Source organism: Bactrocera latifrons, unplaced genomic scaffold (genome assembly GCF_001853355.1).
Source record: "Bactrocera latifrons isolate USDA-ARS-PBARC rearing strain unplaced genomic scaffold, ASM185335v1 scaffold_544, whole genome shotgun sequence".
NCBI lineage: Eukaryota > Metazoa > Arthropoda > Insecta > Diptera > Tephritidae > Bactrocera > Bactrocera latifrons.
The window spans coordinates 27,718-48,864 of NW_017537206.1; the positions used below are offsets into that span (position 1 = coordinate 27,718).

A 21,147-nucleotide genomic window follows, 5' to 3' on the forward strand; every position below is an offset into this window, starting at 1 on the left:
TTTTATTATTTTAAAAGATAATAAAAAATTAAATAAAAAAAAAATAAAACAAAATTATGGCTATTTATGTATATGTGGAGTTTGCAAAATCAGCTTGTATGTGCGTGTGTGTGTGCAGGTGGGTGCAAATAAAGAAATATAAGTGTGTTTGCAGCTAATAGGTAACTGTAAAACCGAAATAAACCAGAGTACAAGGTAAGTGTCAGAATAACGAAGTCCAACGACCAAATATTTGGTAGATTCGCAATCAATGCTTAAAAAACAAATAAAATAGTTGAGCTTTTTACCAAGGATATAATAAAAGTAAAACGATTATAAGAAACGAATTATAGTTTTAATAAGTGGCGAACTTGCGTGCGGGCGTGCGTGTTTGTGTTTACGTGTTGTAATTGTGTGCGCAGAGGCTGCACATGTGCGTTGTAAATACAGTGCAAAAAATATTTATAAAAACAAAAACAAGTAAAATATTTTTAAAAAAATTTACTACATTATAAAAAAAAAATACAAAAATTATAAAATATGCAATAAACCTTTGTTGCGAAATTAAAACCCCACAAATCAATATTACGAAATTAGAAATTATTTGAAAAACTAGTATGTTGCAAGGTAAGTGACAGTGTAGTGAATAGTGTTTAATATAAAAAATATATATATTGTGTATTGCTTGCATTCCGATTAAAAAATTACGCTAGATATAATAAAATACTTCGAAAAAACGTTAAGGAGTAGTAAATATATAGCAGAGCATTAACTAATAGTGAGTGTAGTAGGAAGAGTAGTATGTGGGTAAGTGATGTAGCCTTTGCCGTACCTGTCCCAAAACTCAATTTCAATAGTTCATCTTTATTGCAGAAGTCATCACTACAACATTTAACTATATAGACGTTTTTTTTCTCGCGACTAGTCAGGCATTCGAGCGGTTCACGCTGCAGATCATACTTCTTTTCTAGGCACCTATGTGCATTTTGCAAATACAACAACGCATTTGTGCGACATTATTTGAGTTGTTGTTGTTGTGTTTTTATACGAGGAATCAAAACATTATTCAAAAATAAAACAATTAGTTCTAATAAACAGTTATTATTTTAAATAGAAATTCAAATAATTGCTTTTTTTTTAATTTTTTTTTTTTTTTTTTTTTTGTTTTTTTTTTTCTACTTTTCTCTCTTTCTATGTTCTTTATACTGATGTTTTTTTTAATTTTGTTTTTAGTAGAGAAAATTTCGAGCAGTGAGTTTTTGGTTAGTTCAAACTTTTTCAAAACAGTAAAAGTAAAAGCAAAATTTGAAAATATAACAAGATATATATAGTTTTATAATTAATTTAGTTGTTTGTTTAGTATTTTCATTAAACTCAAAACAGAAAAAAAACAGAAAAGGTTTTCAAACAATAATTTGCAGAGTACAAGAAACGATGCTCAACGCAGCGGCGTAGAATTACTGGTTTAGTAGGCGCTTGGGCGGGCAAATAACGTTCGTAAAACGGGACATAACAAATGTTGTTGCTTGGTGGGTGGGGAGTAAAAATGGTGAAATGAACATCACAAAACAGGCATGAATAAAATTAGCAGCGGCAGCCAGTGAAATTTTCCATTTCAATTAGAAAATTTACTTTGCAGTTGTGAAGAGAGCAGCAGCTGGACATGAAGATGTACTAAAGCTCATATGGGAAGGATTTTAAACGCTTTTTATTTATGTATATTGCTAACCTAGCATACTACAAATGAATTTATATATTTATGTTTAGTGCTCAGCTTTTAGCTATATAACCAAAAAAATACGTTTTAGGGAAATCAAAAACCTAACCTCAAAATATCACAATTTAACTCTACCTCTTTTATTTGTTTTGAATTACTTTTAAATATATTATTTCAAATATGTAAGTTTTTGCTTTTAATACTTTTCATTTTAGCTTTTATTTTGAGAAATAGTTTTTCAATTTTAAATTTAAAATGTTTTTGTTATTAAATTGATTTTTAATCCTAAATTTTTTATAAAAAAAATCGCAACTCTACTTATTCGAAAAAAAATAACTATATGAGCTTAAAATAAATAAAATTACTAAACTTTGTTTTAAATTATAATAAATTAGTTTTTGTACAAAAAAAAATTGAAATTTTGTTTTATATTTATTACCTTAAATTTTTGAAACTGTCAACTAAATTTTTTCTTTACACCAAACAACTACAACTGCTGCTCTCGCGCTCACACACTGCAAAAAAAAAAAACGATGGAACCAATTTTCATGTAACTTTTTAGACTTTCAACACTTTGCGCACCTTCAAAAGCCTGCTGCGAATTTGTGGTATAATATTTTATAATGGGTCACAATTCTAAATTGCACAAATCGTGATCATTACAGCAGCCATGCCCGCCGCTGGGCGCAGCCGGGCGCGCTGTAGGCCCACCACGACTGCCGTCATTGCACCAAATGAAACGACCGGGCGGAAAACTCTGAGACATATTAAGACACCTGCACGTGAGCGCGGAAAAGTAAAACAAAAGTGATGGATATTAAGACGCGGAGGTACAAAAAAAAACAAAAACTATTTAGAGATTACGCATTTAAGTTGGCCAATAAGTAAGATTTTAAAATTAAATAAATAAATAATAATTAAAATATAGAACAAAATAAATAAGAAAATAATAATAATATAAAATAAAATAATAATTTCATWTTTTTTTTCACATTTATAGTATTCATGTATTGTTTTGCTTGGTCTTAGTGTTGGAAAAACGTAAAAATTTACCTGTAGCTAAATATGATTTTGTCCTCATCCTTCACCACTGACGTAAAGCAATAGCCGTCCGTTTCACATATGAAATTCGTGTCCTTACAAATGTCACAATGACATTTCAGCGGCCCTGTAGTGTGTAAAGCGAATAAAAGGGGGTAAAGGTTAGATGGCTCATTGATTATTATGTAGTTTGTATATGCATATACACTTGTGCGCTATATGGAAATAAGAACAAAATTTTCTTAAATGTATGTGATTTGTATTATAAGCACAGAAATAATAACAAAAACCAACACGTTTTGTGATTTTAGCAGACGACGCGTCGTTTATATTATAAATTGTGTTACGAAAAATGAGAACGACTGAATTTGTATGCCGTATATAAAACATATACTCATACATACGGACATGTTATATTTCTGTACATGTACATATACATATGTATATCGGTATGTATAGAGATATGCTCGTAAACAAATGCAATGACGTATTCGAATGTTAAACAGCTGTTACTGCTGCACTCGCTGTCACTTGCTGGTGTTGGAGGATAAGTGAGGGCGAAGTACAGTGATTTCCGGAAAAATAAAAATAATTTCTGACAAGAATATCAATATACATATGTATATTATTATAAAATATATAAGTACGTAAATGAGCTGTCAATCGGGCAGATAAAGTAAGAGTTTTCGATGCAAACGAATTTCGTTACAAACGAAATGTCGTGCGATTATATAATATTCGAATTGTTGAGTAACCGTATTCAAAGAGGCTCAACTTAGTCTAGTTAAAACATAAACGTATCAAACAGAATATAATTATAAGAAACAAGGAAAGACAATTCGCGTTCGTACAAAAGTGAGAAAGGGATTTAGTGAGTTGAGTGGTATTTCGCGATACGATGGGTCAGTTTGCATGGCAGATATAAGTATGCCATAATGGTCTAAACAATTTATATAGAGAATGGAAAGCGGCCTTTAACAATAATCCATTCGGAATTTCATAGAGATATCTTGTCCAATAACAAATTCCCATATAAGGAATTAATTTTGACCTGTCAGTTTGTTAACAGTTCTTGATAACAGGAAGTTCTTGATCAGATAAAAACCCGTGCCCGATTGTGTTACATAGACCCTGTTATCGCTCGGGTGGACTCGTTCAAACCGTTTGCAGTCCACAAATGAAACAAATGTAACTTCGGAGAAAGATTAACATCACATCAGCATTAATCAGCACTATTTGTTGAATGTTTTGTGTACAATAACAAAACCAACATATTTACATACATACATAAATACATTTATATATTATACATGTATGTAAGTACGTTTTCATAATATAAGCTTTTCTCTAATACGTACTATTGTAGCATTGCTCTACAAGTAAGTTTGTATTATTTACATGCTAAATTAAAGCAGAAACTTCAACGATAACAAACAAAACTGAAAAATTTCCTGTATTTGCATAAGTATTTATAGGGGAGAAAAACATATGTTTTTAATTGCTTTGGAATTTTGATTTTTCAATAAAACTATGCAAATGTGTGAATTCTGTACAACTCAACGCGTTATTTCATTATCTGCTTAACTGTCTGTTTGTTTGCTTGCAACTGAGTGATTTGATTTCCAAGGGAGTTTTTATACGGAAAGTTGCAACAACGATGATGGCAGTAGACGCACTCACATAACTGGCGCTAGTTTTAGTAGCTAATACTGTCACCGCATTATTTGTTTTTGTTACTGCTGATGTTTTCATAACTCAAAAAAATATTATTAACGAATCAGCAAATAATAAACGAGATTTAATTAAAATGAAAACAATTACAACAACTACACGAACATAAACAAGTAGTGTAAGGAGTGGAGACAAAGCATTTTAAATCGAATAATAAATTTATGTACATACACACATATACTTGCATGCATACATACGTACATTTGCAATTGTATGCATGTAAGCGTATGCACTTGATTGTGTGCTTAAAATTCAAAATAAACAAAAAAAAACAAGCACAACAGAACTTTGCAAACTAATGAAAGCTCGATTGATACGACTCATATGCAATTGCACACAGTTATGCGTATGTATATGTATACACATACATATGTATGTATACATGCACTCACGCATGCATATGCATTTGCACTTGCATTTTTATTTACATTTACTTTTTTTACGCTGAAAAGCATGTAAAAGCCATAACTCATGCAAGTGGACGCCTTATATGTGCGCCTTTTGTGCCTTTTGTGCCTTTTTTCCATATTTTTTATAGTTTAAATAAATATGCAACAACACATGTACGGTACAGGTATACAACAAAATAAATAATTAAGTAACGCTTCAATTATCGCTACACATTGTACGCTAAATCAACTTATAGTGTGAATTTTGTGTTTTAATTGCAAAATATAGCAATAATAAACTCTCAAGTGTAAGTTCTATTTGATAAATAGAAGAACTGAAAAATAAAAGAAAATAAAAGGCATAATTTTATACAAATACAACTATAAAAAACACAAGGAAAACGTTTGCACCGAAGCTAGAATACCCTTCAAAAATACAAAAGTTAACATACAAGATTTTATTTTGTATTTTTTGTATTTGTATGGCAACAAGATGCTATGGTAGTTCCATCTAAACTATATTTGCGAAACTTCGTGAACATATCTCATCGAATAAAGTTTCCCACACAATCACTTGATTCCGATCGTTGAGTTTGTATATATGCTCTAGTAGTCGGATATACTCAATATATTTGGATATGATGCATTAGCTTGGGTAATAAACTATATCATTATTTTTAAGGTTAAATTTGTATGGCTGCTCTAGTGAATATCGACAAATGAGCAACTTCTTGAAGTGAAAAGGACTTGGCAAAATTTCTGATCAATACCTCAAACACTGAGGGACATGGTTAACGTATATGCAAACAGTTGGACAGACAGACATGACTAATTCCACCCAGCTCGCCATGGATTTATTATATAACTTATAGGATCWCCTACGTTAGCTTTTAGGTGTTATGAAATTTCTGACAAACTTAATATGCCTCGTTAAGGGTATAAATAAATAAAACAAATGGCATAATTTTAAACGAACGCAACTATACAAAGATGGAAAAATAAAACAGAAAAAACAAAATAAAAATAAAATAAAATAAAAAACAGTTATCTGCACATATCGTGTAGCTCATTGCACTCAGCTGATTGTTGAACCATTAGCACAATAATGAATATAGTTTTTATAGCCATTTGCCTTATGTGCACTATTTTATCGACAAGTAAAGGCCTGTAGCATGATAGAGTGCCCTAAGGCAACTTGTGTGACGTGCACGAAAATGCTAATGTATCGTATGTAATTTAGATAAACATGAGACGCTTTTCCAAAATCTCCACGCAATGCAAAAGGGGAGAAATGAATAAATACACTTTTCTTACAATCTTTCCTGTAATTAGTGGTGGAACGAACGTTTTGCAATAATATATGCAATGTACTGGCGCTTCATATAATGAATATGTATATACATGTGTATAAATGTTTTCAGGTTTTATTCTGTTATTATTAGCTGCTTATTGCATGCGTGCACAAATATAAGCTGGCAACAGATTTGGACTTTTCCTTATTTATCTCTGTAAAGTTGTAAGTTATCTGAAGTCATGCATTAACGATACGATTGTTTGTGAGCAGGAATTATTTACAGATGTGCTCAGAATAAAAATTACTTCAACAAGCATATATCATAAACTAAATTGTTTTCATTGTTGATTGTTTAAGTAAAAGTTAAATTGTTTATAAGCTCTCTCAGATTTTCAGACTTATTTGATCTTTATGGATGCGTAAAGCTTAAACACATTTGAAAGGCTATAAATTTAAGCACCCCGCACTTTTCATAAAAATTCGCTAGCGGTTTGAAATAACACTGGCGTTAATGTTTAATAATTATATGTCATTCAATGAAAAATCTCGAAAATATTTTCTACGTGGAAAATTAATCTGATAAATAAAAAATTGTGATTCCAACATTTGCTTACTCTCTCGCTTATTACTGTTACTTTTATGTCCGCTAAGTTGATGCAACAGTGGCGTTGATAAAGTTGTCTGTTGCGGCACCAATGCCATTGGCAAGGTATCGTCATGCTTTGAAATGTTGTTAGCCATATCCATTCGACCAGCTGTTGTCGATATTGTTGCGGATGATGGCACTGTAGCCACTAACGTGTTCTCTTGTTGGCGTACGGTTCCTTTACGAACACTTCCATTATTTACATTACCATAAGGAGACATCCACTTGTTTGCTGAGGTGTCCACAATTGGCGAATTTCTTGTGGTATTAAACACTATTTCGATGGGTGTGGCTAAAAGGAAGGCTTTTGTGAATTTTAATGTTGATAGGAACAATTCTGTACCTACCATCTGTTGGTCTCATTGGGAGCAATATCAACATAACTAATGAAACCGTTATAAGAGATAGTGACCACAAAATTGGTGGCTTTTTTCGTTGCTGTGCTGATGGTGTCGATGCTAAAACCAAAGAGGCTAGTGTCAATTGAATTTGGTGGCTTCGTCGACGCAATTCCGACATTTTATGTGTATATTTGTTCCTTTTTTGTCCGTAATTGTTTAAAATAATTATTTGTTAAATCCTTAACAATTATTTAACAGCGTGTTGTTGTTGCACAATTAACTTCGCACAATGAATTTTGTAGTCTCGCCTAATTTATAATAGACCGATATCGTAGCACTTGTTTCTTACAATGGTTGATGGTACAACTAAAGGTGTTTATGGATTTGGTACTGCTTTTAAAGTACTGCTGTTGACATGTGTTAACAATGAGCAGTTGGAGTAAGCAGCGCTCCACCAAAAAGGGAGGCGGCTCAAAAAGTGGCAACGAGTAGGTTAATTGCATTTAGACTGTTTCAAGTTATTCACAAATTTTGCATTTCTCGCACACTAATTTTCATTAATAAATCAACAACTGAATACAGATGCAATGAATGGAGGTGAAAAATTTATTACTCGTGTACTCCGATTCCTTACACTTTGACCGATTATTATTATTGCAATATTTTTTGATTCTCCAATGCTTTATCATACTTTATACTTTTCACATTCACAGCAAAAACGATTGCTGCCTGCCTTCCACTTCTAATTGGAAAAAATTTGGTCGCCACTGCGCCAATTATGTCTTGCAATAAATTTGTCACGTGATTTTCACTTATTGAATATAATTAAAACATTCAACATCGACTGCGGAGGCATTCTGTAATTTCCAATAAGAAATTTGTATAAATTTTTAGCATGTTTACGCGAAATTTACGGAAACCGTTTGCGCGAAAATCGCCAAACGAAGGAATCACTACCGCAGCCGAAACAAACTCGAGATATGAATGACATTGCCACACTAAAATTTATGGTGGCAATATGTTACATTTAAATAGAAAATCTATATTTAAGCGTGTATTATACGTACTAGCATAATTTATCGTTTTTGATTTGATAACAATGTATTTTACAAAAAGATTATTAATTATGAAGAGTAACAATAATAAAGACTGTTACATTATTTTAATTAATATTATTAGCTGGCAACATTTAAAAAAGAAGTGACGTTTTCTTTTGTGTTCACTCATCATGTGCTGCCACATCGTAATGTTACAAATTTTTTGTTATCATAAATTATTTCACAAAATACTATTTATAAAATTATGAAAACGAAAAATTATAAAACTTCACTATGATCTTATTAAAATACATCGTAACTTTTAATAAAGCTTTTTTATGTAACTTACTAGAAGATGCTTGTGCAACGATGTATTGGTGTACAAGGGTTAAAATTGACTCTGAACGGAAGTAGTACATAGAGTTAACCGTACTTTTTTGGTTCGTGTACAAATCTATATTTATATAAATTTAAACTGTGTTCGAAGTACTGGTAAATTGTCTCAGAACATTACATTAACAAGGTAAATGTAAGCTTTAAATATTTTCGTCGCGACATGATAATGCGGTGAAGAACCGGATGAATGCCAATAGTAGTAATGTTAGCTTCTTGTTAACTTAAGAAAATTATTTAAATTGTATTATTTCTTAATTTAGAGCAACGAGCGTAGATAAAGGTAATGTTGGCTTAAATTGCTCTAACATTTTCCTGCAGTTTATTCAATCAGTGTTATCACTTTACTTTTCTTTTTTCAACGTGTTCCTTAAATATGAATTCGATGTTTTTTATGTATACAAATTTGTTTCCAAGAGCTAAGAAGATATTACCAATTTAATAAACGTAATTCAACAAATTTATCATTTTATTTTAAACATACTAAAGCACATAGTGTATACCGATAACACTTCGGTACCATAAAGTGTCCAGTTAAGAATCCCCCGCCCCGTAAAGTTGCAAAAGTGTGATTTATTGCCAAAGCAAGCTCAGTAGCGATAGTGGTGGCATGCCGGGTTCAGCGCCTTTACGGAAACCTAAACAGAAACATCAAAAAATTAGATTCATTGATATTTGTGCTAACCAAAAATTAGACCTTACCTAAGTAAATAACCATCGGAATGAATCCCCAGTGGAACGTGGTCTTTGCGACGTCATAAACCACTTCTAAACGTTCCTTTACACCAGGTGATAAAGCCATTTTGCTCTGTTTAAGTTAAATGCAGCCAAAAATTTGTGAATTCTGAATACGATCAATAATTTATGTGCCGAAGTAAATTTTACACAACACGAGTTTTAAATAAATTTGACGGCCATATAACAGCTGATATATGGGCAAAGTTGTATGCGATTAGGATTGGTGATGCCAATTAATAGAATCTAGTTACATATTACTTATGTGAAAAACTGTGAAAAACTATGAAAAACTTATGTTAAATACTATGAAGACACTAAAATTATTGTTATTTGAACAACATTTTTATATTTGAAAGTAAAGCTGGTAAAGATTAATAATAGACATAAAATATAGTTCAAATCCAAATAGGTTTGGATTCATTTCGAAATGTATAATTAAAAATATTTTTAAATTAGAAGGTAGTTTAGTAGTATATTTTTATTTCATACAGCAACACTGGCTTGAGCATTTTCTTTTCTCTAGAAGATTTTCTGTGAGTTGCACGCGAATAAATTTTGCTGAACTCTACAATTGTCTTTTGCACTTTTAATTTCAAATATAATTTGTGGAAGCATAGCGCCAGTTGCAGTAGAGAAACGCATCCGAGCAATAGAATAACAAAAATATTATCAAAGTAAGTGCAATATCAAAATTAGTTTTATATGTGAATGGACATTGTAGGCTGTCACACACTCGTTCAAAGCCCACCTGCTCGGTAGTCATTTCTAAAAATTTTCTTGTTATGTAAGTGATATTATGAAGAAAATAATCATCCAAGAACAAATGGAGCATTTGTAGGCTATTAAATCAATTTTATGTGTGAAGTCTGCGGTATATTGAATATGAATCATTCTGGTGCCGCATTGCACGCAGACTTATTGATTGAGTGACAAACGTTCACGCGGTCATTTTTTTTTTTTTGAGCAAAGGGTCAATCAGGACATTGCTTTTTTAATCGATTGATGTTTTGTTGTATGAAGTAGTAACTTATCTGTATGTTTTATTTGTATTCCAGATATTTTATTTAATTTTGCCAATCCGTGCGGAGTAACAGTATTTGACATAAATTTGTGAAAAACATGAGAACTTCAAGTGTGGTACAATATGCGCTTCGTATGAGTTTTGGACAGGTGAGTGTGTTTATAAAATTAAATAATGGGTTTAGTGATGAGGGACTGCGAGCACAAATTGACATAGGCGGTAAACATTTCAAGTGTGGTCGCATTACCCTCTTATAGAAATATTTATACGATTAAATCCATTACTTGTTTAATTTTAGTTAGCAAGTTATAAGTGTGTTATCTATGGACATATCAAAATAATAATTCAAACAGTTTACTAATAGCAGGTTGAATTGTGCTCGACTCCCTTCCCATCAAATACATTTAAAACACTATCATAACAAACCACATTTCTCATTAAGGTTTGAAAACAACCCAAATGTCGATAATCAACGGGAACATACATGCATACTCATGGAACAGAGCACATTTCAACCTGGAGATATCTGTCTGGAATGTCAGCAGAATGGGAAAAGCCACAAGTTGCGAACATTTTATATTGACATAGATGAACAAATAGTTAAATGTGAAAGTTCATCTTGCATATATCCCTATGAAAACGATTTTACCGATTCAGAAGATGAAAATATTGCTAAAGCAAATCAAAGTTGTTCCCCCAAACCAAATTCTCTACCCAATCTTGATGTAATTTCTTTTGCTAATAATGAATGCGACGATGCAGACAGTGTACGTTTTGTGGAAGCATTGCTTAACAACACTAACGAAATTGAGAAAACCAGCGTGGTAATGAACACCAAGCAGGAGTTATGTCAAGCTGAAAAGTTAAATCAAAATATCGGATTAGAGAACGAAGGAGAAAATACTACAACATCTGCCTCATTGCATATGTCTTTGCAATCAAATGATACCGATCATACAGAAGATGTTGCTTTTATTGACGCTTTATTTAGCAACTGTGAAGCTGAAATAACTCAAATGTGCGAATCAAAATCCTTAGAGTTTATACCAACTCGTCCGGCACCGTCTCCAACATTTGATATGCCTATAATAAGTTTTGACTTCAGCAATAATCTTCCTCTTGCAACAAAGCAAGAACTCCTTCTTAAAGAAGATACTAAACAACAAATCGATATTCAATGCATACAGACTGTTAAAGCGGGACTTGCAAGTACTACCAATGCAGATAATACGACGGATATGCCAAAGGTCTCCATAAAATCTCTAGAATTAATTAAAACCGAGTATATTAAGGAGGAACCAGTTGTGCAGACGGCGGCAACCAAACAGCCATCAGAGCAAACAGATACGGCTATCTCGAATAACGATACTAAAGTGCGCATTTCTCGTTACTTTGATACTTTGCGCGTAAAACAGGAAATGCTTCCAAAGACATTTACTAAATGTAAGAAACGCACAAATAAACAACAACAGCAACCAGCAAAATCGGAGAACGCAGCTGGGAGCAGTTTGGTAAATGTGCTAGCGGTGCTGAGGAATAAAACACAGAAATGAACAGACGACGAATTGGTGACAGCCTCTGGAACTAGCTTTGTGTCGCTTTATCGATATGTTTGAGTATTTATTACATTCTGCTGGGTTTTTAGTCCAGTACTGCCTTTTTTGTAAGTCATGTGTGACATAAGCACGATTTACGTTTTTGAAAAAGCTCAGTACCTACTTATGTGAAATATCTGATAAAAGTGATAAATGTTAACTGTTAAATAATAGTAATTAACTGGCAAGTAATGCTTAAGTTTAGTTTCATAAGCTCTTCATTATTTCATAAGATTTTAATTCATTCTAAAGAATAAAATATATGAACTTTTCTACTTCATATAGGCATTTAATTTCATGGCAAAGCCTGACTGCACGCTTCCGTTGCATGATCTCTTAAGAATTGCTTTTTTTTTTTAATAATGATAATGAACAAGGAGAATAAGAAATGAAAGAGACTCGCTCAGACGTAGCGCGATGAATTTAGCGTTTTATTTGTTTTCGTTAATCACAAAGCATCGCCATCGCACTTCATCTGTGCGCAAAATCTGAGGTTGTGTGTACATGCATATTTACATACAAACAAACATACATATGGGTGTTTATCCTCATTGACGCACTTTACATTTAAAATATGTCATCGTGTCAATGTAATAAACGCCGGATAAGCAAATACAATTATTGTATTTATTTAAATGTTTAAACTTTTCAAACAGAGCATTTTAACGTATTTTCCAAAACAAATGTCCTTGAACTGTTTCAGTAAAAAATTCCTTCGTATTGCAAGTCAATTTTTTATTTTTTAAATATTCTTTAGCGGTCTAAATTTCTTAAATTTTATTAATTGACATTTAAAATTGCTTTTAAATTTTTTAATTAAAATTTAAAAAAATATTTGGAACATTCTACAACTTTATTAACAAATTGCGATTAATTTTTATTTACGCAATAGATTACTTTGTAATACGATTATGTAGTTGGAAACTGCGAAATATTGGAATTCACGCTGTTATCAGCTCATGTGATTGATGTCAGTCAAAGTCGGCACCTTATGTACGTCACAAGCTTAAGTGTGCTTTTTTGCACTGTGACGCGTCGTTAATTCACCCATATTTTTAACAAAAATTTACTTTGCTTTTATTTTGTTTATTCTCTCACACCTTTCTTATTAGCATGATAAAGATTTATTTTGGGCCACAGTGGCATATTTTACAGAAAAAATTCTGAATTATTCAAATTTATTTATAGCTTCTCAAAGAAATATGATTTATTATGGGAAATTAAATTTATTGACATAAATAATTTGCTCGTATCATCATTCTAATATGTACATATGTATGTATGTATGTGTAATAAACCTAATAATTCAATATGAAAATCTGGATATTCTTTAGAAGCGACCGACATTGTTGCTACGAGTTTATTTTAGAATTGCTTATGAATGGGCTAAGTGAAGTTCATAGGTTATCGTAAACTACGAGGTTCCAAAAATCAGTAAAACCGTTGGTACACAAAAACTTCAGTTTGGTTTGAATAAACGAATCACCGTCTATAGTCTTGCCTTTGCATTTTAGCTAAACATTTGTCTGACTCCTAGCGGCATAATTAGAGATGAATACCATTTTTCAAGTCAAGGTGACATATGCCGACATTTGTTCGTTTCTCAAGCGTTTACAAAATGCGCATTTTCGTTATGGTATTTGCATTTGGATTTGCTATAAATAGAATGCATTATGAACGATAAGAAACGATTTAAATATAAATTCTCTTAGTAATTACATGTGACTAGCGTTACTTTTTCTCCAACACATCGTTATTATATCATTCATTAAAGTGCAACATATTTACTACCAAGTCATAATAATAAATTACAGCAAGTATTTATTTGCATTTTGTGTGTAGTATTATGGAGATAACGCGAAAACAAAACAACAACCTCTCGGTATCACCTTGCCAGGTAATACAAAAGAAAATAAAAATGCAAAAAACAGATAACAACGACGTCAGTGACTAAATAATATTGTAGCCACCAGTGACGAATTCCTCTTAACAGAGGTAGTAGAATTCATTATTGTCTGTTTACAAATAAATGCGTTGTGTTGTTGTTGCTGGGGGCGCTGCGTATAGATACTTATATCAGTTCATTGAACGGCGCTTGCTAAACAAATTCGCGTGTTATGATGAGGTTTTTGCCTGGTGGCGAGTTTTTGTTTTGTTTTGACTACCTTAGTAATTGTTGAATTGGTGTGCATACAAACATATTACATGCAGTAGCAAATATTTCTTTGATAAATTGAACTTGACTTGTTAAATTAAATTTCTAATTACGCGCTGCGTAAATTCTTTTACGTTCTTTTATGTTTACGTCCACCAACTTGTCTGTATGTACATATTTATGCATGTGCATACATTCATGTCGTATAATTTTTTATTCAACTATCAGTTGGCATATTGCCAATTTCAGCGGTGCTTTCATTTATTTTTATATATGCAAATTGTATTGCTAAAATTAACCCAAACACTTGTGCCGGGCGTTGCCGATCCAAGCGACCTTGTCGGCCTGTATATTTCACGCATTTTCCTCTATACGTTTACAAATGAAAGAAATGTGGAAATATAATATAATCAAAAGCGCATTTTTATATTTATGTTTTTTTTATAATAATTAATATTAAATAATTGATTATAATATTATTGTCAAGCAATCACTTGTACTAACAATTAGCGCCACACTTTCAGGTATTTAACTTGTTATCTCATTTTGGTTATCTTATCGCGTTTAACGTACTTATAGCGTTGTTATATAATAGCTCTACTTTGTATTTATACCAATCAATGATTGCCAATTTTTTTTTTATTAATCTTTGCACTTTTTTGTCCCCTTTGCAGTCTTCAGCACAGTCGTCAAGCAGTGTCTTCACCACAGCCTCTCCTGAACGCGTAGTGCCACGTTCCGCTACCATGATGGCCGTCTTTGGAATTGCAATCTCCTCATTCAGCTTGAAACAGATGTTGGCCAGCAGCGGGGCTAACAAATCTACAGATGCAGCACTAACATTGCGCAAACTTTAAATAAAAATACGCATAAAATGGCAAATCGTTTAAAAATCATTATCAATTTGAAGCAGAAGCAGCGGCAGAACAGGCGCGAGAGAGGAGGAAGAAATCATGTACGCAATTGACTGAAATAGGAAAGTAAACCGTAACAAAGCATAACAAAATGAACTTGAAAATCGAAAAATGTTATAAGCAATGCTAACCACATACAGGTGTGTGCGTGAAAATAGAGAACTTTCAGCTAATAAACAGAAATTGAAATGTATAAAGCACAAAACTGTTGAAAGAAATTATGTGGAGTAAGGAATACGCAGGGAAATCAACTCAAGGCCAGCCTGCAATGCAACGATTAGTAAACAGAATAAAAATGTAAAATCCAGCAAAAAAAAAGAAAAATCTAAGCAATTTGTGTTGTAATTATAAATTTTAGCGTGCAAGCGTTTAAAGTGTTGCTACACAATGCACAAATTCAAAAGCAAATTTTTGGTTGAAGAAATTTACTACTTATGGACATTGCAGTGAGACTGCAGGGGAGCGTAGTTTAACAACACGTCGATAACGTTTATATAAAGCCAACGTTACACTAATTTCCATCTTTCAAATATGCAACTATGATTGATTTTCGAATTATAGTCGTTTAGAACTCATCGTTATCATCTACATATATAAACAACGCCTACTCTTTAAGTCTTTAATTCATTTAGTTTATAGTTGTATATAATTTCGAAATAGTATTTTTGGTTAACACACTGTTCATACATATAACTTTATACATTTAGCTGTAAGTGACACCTTTGACGTGATTGGCAAACACAATCTAAACTTATCAACAAATAGTTTAAATACATTATATGGCACATGCAAATTTATATTGCGCTCTCCATGAATAGTTATTGCTAACCACGTTTATATTAAAAACATTTGCTTTGAAACAAAAACTTGTTGCTTGCATTCTAAAATCAATAATTTAACACCACATAATATGCTTAAAAAAGAAAACGAAGAAGAAGTAACTTGCAAGTGATCTTTTAAAATTTAGTAGAATTAACTGAATAGTTATTTGTGTCAGCTACTAATATATATTTGGAAATATTTGTTAAAATTAAATTGTGTCTGAAATCACAATCTGAATTTACTTGATTCCGAATATGTATGCTGTTGGACGCACTTTAAAATTATGTGATACATGCAATCGTCTTGCGTCACGCTTAATAAAAATAACTATTGTACGTAATAAAAATTTTAATATATGTACATTTAATATGTTTGTGTAACTTCTATATTTTGTAAATTTATTTATATTATTTCGTTAGAGTTGCACATCAACACATACGTCGTACAAACGTATGTAGATATACACGTTCAAATATATTTTTTGCGTTTTTATTTTATTAATTTTATTTTGCACTTATACAAGTGCATGTATGTGTAATGATTATAATTTCTTATAATAAATGTTTTTTAAAAAGAGAAAAAATAGCAAAAGCGACATCCATTTTACAGAATTATGCAATTGTACGCGACGTAGGGCGGGCGTATTATAATTAACACTTGCAATTAAGCTGTAGTGAAATTGATGATCATACTTAAACGAAATACATAATATACATATTTTTGTTTAAAAATATAAAAATTTAAAATCTTGTTTTATTTGAAGCCTATTTGACTTGGATTATTCAGTGACTTCTTGGCGAAATTGGAAATTTGAATTTTTCGCCACAATTCGATATAATTGGTTTTATGTTAAAACATTTACAATAGTTAACGTTAACTTTCGCATTCTCAAAAAATAAAATTTACGTTGCAAGAATTGTCACGCTTTATCCGGCCAAAGGCTGTAACTAACACTTCCAATCGGTAAGTAATAGTAACCTTCTCGTATATGAAAATAAATCCTACGTAACCGGATTATCAATTTTACCAAGAACTATAATCTCGACCGAATATCCTATAATGATTTCCCTAATGGGTGACTACCAACCACATTATTTACAAGAGCTTTTATAATTTCTAGGTGTTGTACTAATCACAAAGTTATATGCTTAGCTTGGTTACATATATCAAAGTCGTGAAATTCAAAGAGACACTCGCGGTGGATTAGCAACGCACATTTTTGAAATAAAAAATATTGATTTTTTTTAATTTAAATATCAATGCTTTAAAAATTTCCGTTTCCTTTCACATAATACAGCTGTTTTTGTTTTGATATCCAATTTCTGTTTAGCAAGTATTCGAACCTATCGTTGCTTTCTTTATAACTATTTTTCATCTACTCTCGATGACGTTTCTGATTTTCTTTGTGTTGTGGAACAAAATGAGCTCCACATTAGGGTGTGCTAAACTTAAGGGTATGTGTAATCTTTACTTAATATAACCACTATATACACTTAGGAAATAGCATTTCAAATATATTTTCTTTAAAAAATTAATTCAAAAGATGAAAAAAAAAAATGTATATCTAGATATTCGCTTACACCGCATATATCTTCAGCAGCCGTAAACAATTACAACCAAAATACGTTAGGTGGCAGCACTGATTTATTGTTCTATATAGTATTTCTGATATTCGCCGACAAGTGGAGAAAAATATCAAAAATATTGCAGAAAATCTTAAATTTCTATTGTGTAGCACAAATTTACACAAAAATCTTGAAAGTAACCCAAAAGACAAATGTTGAAATAAAAGCGTAAAACTGAGAGGCGGTGGAAATTCTTGAGTGCAGTGTAAAAAGTCTCATTTGCATAGAGCTCTAGGTATTGTTGACGACGTTTACGACATTGACGTTAGCGTTGTGACAGTGGCGTGAGCGACTGCAAAACCAGATCAACAGCGATATCGGCGACGTTGACATCACATCAGCGTTGTGCGTAAAACAAACAAAACCATGGGGATCAACGTCAGCAGACAAGCTAATCTCTCCGAGAATGAGCTATTGCAACGTTTTGTAGGACGTACACATATTCCGCCAGACGCTGAAGAGTTTTGGAATGCACTACTAAATTATCATATAACAATACCGGAAGATAGGTAAGTGGGCGAGCTATACGAAAAGCTGACGTGTGCACCCCACCCTTGTAGGCGCTAAAACTGTATTGTGTTTATTTTACAGTCAAGAACAGTTAAATTTGGATTCGCGTTTGGAGACACTTTGCCAATCGTTCATCAGTAATAATTTGAAGACTGGCAATTTGGGTTCACTGATTACTGTGTTTCTGCACAAAGCATCAGAATTACTAGCTTTATCCGACAAAGAAAGTAATGTGCACATATGGCAAACATTCAATGCACTCTTCATAATACGTTCGCTGGTTAAGTATATAATCGAGACCGGATCGGAGTTTCAGTTATTGCAACATTTTGAAGCTATACCAAGTGCTGAGTTGTTGCGTGCGGAGGAAGATGCCGTAGCAACAGGTGCGCACGGCGAGAATACCACCATAGCGGTTGAGGCAAGAGAAGAAGAAGCCACTGCTAACTTGTTGCTAAGAGCAGCGATCGTTGTTGACGGTGCAAAGTTCGAAACATTCATTGATGCGCTGGTCAATTTGATTGTGGTGATTCCAGTCAAGTAATTGTTGAGAATGCTGTGTAATGAGTTTGTGTAATTTGTTTTGAATTTCTTTCAATATTTTTGCAGGGATTTCACATATCACTTGCATTTGGAGGCGGTAAACACATTCATCACGCTGCTCTCTGTACACCTATTCACCGAGCAACCCACAGAGAAATCAATCATTTTTAGGTGAATACGCTATGCAAAAGTTTTAAAGGAATATATTTTTATATTTTTTTTGTTTTAATTTTCCAGAACTATATACAAATGCCAGCATGCAAATGTGCTCGTATCGGCACTGTTACATTTCGTGGCACGCATGGTGGAGGTGCCACACACAATGTTCGGTTCGTCAACGTCCGGTTCATTTGTCTTTGGCATTGCCGAGTCTTTGCTCTCCATTTTCACATTTCGCAAACAACAGGACGTGCTGAAAGCCACCAACGCTTCAGGTGCTGAACTTTCACAACAATTCCGTGATCATTATCCACTCGCCAATCAAAGTCTTCTACTCATACTCATCTTGACGAATCACTGTACCACTAAGGATAATCCGTTTCGTGTCAGCTTATTCGGTTGTGCCGATTCGAAAGACTCACCCAAAGATGGCGCTTCCTTTCAGATCGACTTTTCATCGGTTTACGAAACTCTTTGCCGCATTGTGACTATTGATCAGGCAACATTGTTACTTTATCTCTTGCTACATCGAAATGAACGTTTCTATCACTTTGTAATGGCACAAAATGATGTTGAGAATTTGGTTATACCGATATTGCAGACACTCTACCATGCGCCGGATAGCACTTCCCATCACATCTACATGTCGCTTATTGTTTTGCTAATACTGAGCGAGGATGACGGCTTCAACAAGAATGTGCATAATATAGTGAGTGCATACGCCACACATACGTATGTATATATTTGAATTTATTTTTACTTTTTCACCGTTAGATGCTTAAAAATATACACTGGTACACCGAACGCACCATTTCCGAAATTTCACTGGGCGGCCTTCTCATCCTGGTTGTCATACGCACTATACAGTACAATATGCTGAAGATGCGCGACAAGTATTTGCATACGAATTGTTTGGCAGCGCTRGCGAATATGTCGGGACAATTTCGTGCATTACATCCATATGTAGCGCAACGACTGATATCGCTCTTCGAGACATTAGCGCGCAAGCATACACGCCTCGATGCACAGCTAAAGGAACCGGTYAATAATGCGGTGTCCGTTAATGTGACAACAACTCCCGAAGATATGCTGCAAGATCTCACTGTGCTGGAGGAGGTGCTACGCATGGTGTTGGAGATACTCAACTCGTGTCTTTCCAATCAGCTTGTGTATTGTCCAAATCTAGTGTATACATTGCTTTACAAGCGCAGCGTGTTCGAGAGTTTTCGCAGTCATCATGCGTTTCAGGACATWATACAAAACATCGATATGGTATGCATGCGAAATTGGTGTTTGCCGCACGCGTTGGGAWAAATAAATCCAACTATTTGTAAATTYTAGGTTGTGGGCTTCTTTTCCTCACGCCTGCAGCGYGTGCAGGAGCAGCGTGGCGAATTGGGTGTCAATGAAGTGTTTGAGGTTATATCGAAGGGCGCTAGCCAGTGGTCTAGCGATCGCTTGCGTGTAAGTTAAATGCCTCACTTGCTAAATATATTTATATTTATTACATTTTTATGTGCGTTACAGAAATTTCCGGACCTGAAATTCAAATATGTTGAAGAAGATGCGCCCGAAGAGTTTTTCATTCCATACGTTTGGACCTTGGTATGCAAATACGGTTGTGTGCACTTCAGTTCAGAGAGTATTAAAGGTGTGACCACAGAAATACAGTGCTAATACGATACGACAATAGACGCAAAGCATATTTAGCAGCTACAACACACACTAAAACACATCGACTGTTGACGGGGTACTTGCAGTGTTAAGATGCAATTGCTAGCAATGCTCTTGCTGTTGCTTGTTTGACGATGAGGGCTGTTTCTATCAGCTTTGTGTAGCATAATTTAGCATAAGTCTACTACATAAATATTTGTATAACTTTCTTGTTAGCTTTTTAACTTCCCCCCAGCCCCTACAAATACACAAACATAGATTGGAACGGAAAAGTGCAGCAAGCGAAAATTACATGCTGTTTATGTAGCAAGGGAATTATAACTACTTTTAAGTAATTAAATATTTATACGTAAATGTTGCTGTTTATTTTATTGTGTTAAAGCTTTAAACAAATCCTTCTCGCCTCCGCTTATTCCTAAACAAAATGAAAATGTGAAAATTTACAATTTTGCTTTTTAGCCAACAAACTGCAATTGCTATTGTATTTGTACGAAAATTACTATTTATTGTTGCGTGTGACATTCTTAGCGCGTTACACCTGCTTGGCTGAATTCGTTTGCAAATTCTTGACACTAAATTGAAGCAAAAGTAGGCAGCAAAGTATACTAAATCAAAAAGTGTGTGTTTTCAAAGGAAATGGAAGTTTTTGAAGAAAAAATGCAAGWACGACAATGAGGAATACAATTGAACATGAAAAAAAGGGAACTGCGTACTCAGAGTTGCTGCGTGAGCAACAAATTTCACGAAATGTCAACTAAAAATGCAATAAAAAATATGTAAACAAATTAAAAATTAAAAAATAATCAAAATGATTAAAAAACAA

General features: G+C 33.1%; 4 protein-coding genes across 8 annotated transcripts in view; 2 read left to right on the forward strand and 2 right to left on the reverse strand.

Annotated features, from left to right (window-relative positions):
* LOC108974290 (TGF-beta receptor type-1) overlaps window positions 1-8,649 on the reverse strand; it is a 32,237-nt gene extending 23,588 nt beyond the window's left edge. The window contains exons 1-5 of one of the 2 annotated variants that reach the window (XM_018942017.1): window positions 8,525-8,649; window positions 7,145-7,995; window positions 6,766-7,089; window positions 2,750-2,864; window positions 812-954 (exon numbers count right to left, since the gene is read on the reverse strand). In XM_018942017.1, the coding sequence (XP_018797562.1) occupies window positions 812-954; window positions 2,750-2,864; window positions 6,766-7,089; window positions 7,145-7,316 (754 nt within the window). In that variant the 5' untranslated portion in view covers window positions 7,317-7,995; window positions 8,525-8,649. The remainder of the gene's footprint in view (window positions 1-811; window positions 955-2,749; window positions 2,865-6,765; window positions 7,090-7,144; window positions 7,996-8,524) is intronic. The other variant, XM_018942018.1, reaches the window with a different exon arrangement.
* Window positions 8,650-8,867: 218 nt separating this feature from the next.
* LOC108974294 (mitochondrial import receptor subunit TOM7 homolog) lies at window positions 8,868-9,503 on the reverse strand. Of its 2 annotated transcripts, XR_001993790.1 has the most exons (3): window positions 9,271-9,503; window positions 9,053-9,206; window positions 8,868-8,987 (listed from the first exon to the last, which is right to left on the reverse strand). XR_001993790.1 is itself a non-coding variant. In XM_018942023.1 (2 exons), the coding sequence occupies exons 1-2, from the start codon at window positions 9,368-9,370 to the stop codon at window positions 9,142-9,144; spliced, it is 165 nt and encodes a 54-aa protein (XP_018797568.1). In that variant the 5' UTR covers window positions 9,371-9,502; the 3' UTR covers window positions 9,006-9,141. The 2 variants fall into 2 exon arrangements, 1 of the variants encoding a protein (XP_018797568.1); XM_018942023.1 differs by lacking the exon at window positions 8,868-8,987 and having other exon boundaries at window positions 9,006-9,206; window positions 9,271-9,502.
* A 311-nt stretch (window positions 9,504-9,814) lies between these two features.
* On the forward strand, window positions 9,815-16,290 carry LOC108974291. 3 transcript variants are annotated; one of them, XM_018942020.1, is made up of 3 exons: window positions 9,815-9,980; window positions 10,362-10,476; window positions 14,752-16,290. In XM_018942020.1, exons 2-3 carry the CDS (start codon window positions 10,426-10,428, stop codon window positions 14,932-14,934), a joined length of 234 nt encoding a protein of 77 aa, XP_018797565.1. In that variant the 5' UTR covers window positions 9,815-9,980; window positions 10,362-10,425; the 3' UTR covers window positions 14,935-16,290. The 3 variants fall into 3 exon arrangements, with proteins under 3 accessions (XP_018797565.1, XP_018797566.1, XP_018797564.1); XM_018942021.1 differs by lacking the exon at window positions 9,815-9,980 and adding an exon at window positions 10,011-10,090; XM_018942019.1 differs by lacking the exons at window positions 9,815-9,980; window positions 14,752-16,290 and adding an exon at window positions 10,770-12,202.
* Window positions 16,291-17,462: 1,172 nt separating this feature from the next.
* LOC108974289 (dymeclin) lies at window positions 17,463-20,678 on the forward strand. The gene is made up of 7 exons (XM_018942016.1): window positions 17,463-17,947; window positions 18,030-18,488; window positions 18,558-18,662; window positions 18,729-19,359; window positions 19,425-19,922; window positions 19,992-20,114; window positions 20,178-20,678. Exons 1-7 carry the CDS (start codon window positions 17,805-17,807, stop codon window positions 20,325-20,327), a joined length of 2,109 nt encoding a protein of 702 aa, XP_018797561.1. The 5' UTR covers window positions 17,463-17,804; the 3' UTR covers window positions 20,328-20,678.
* Window positions 20,679-21,147: the final 469 nt, after the last annotated feature.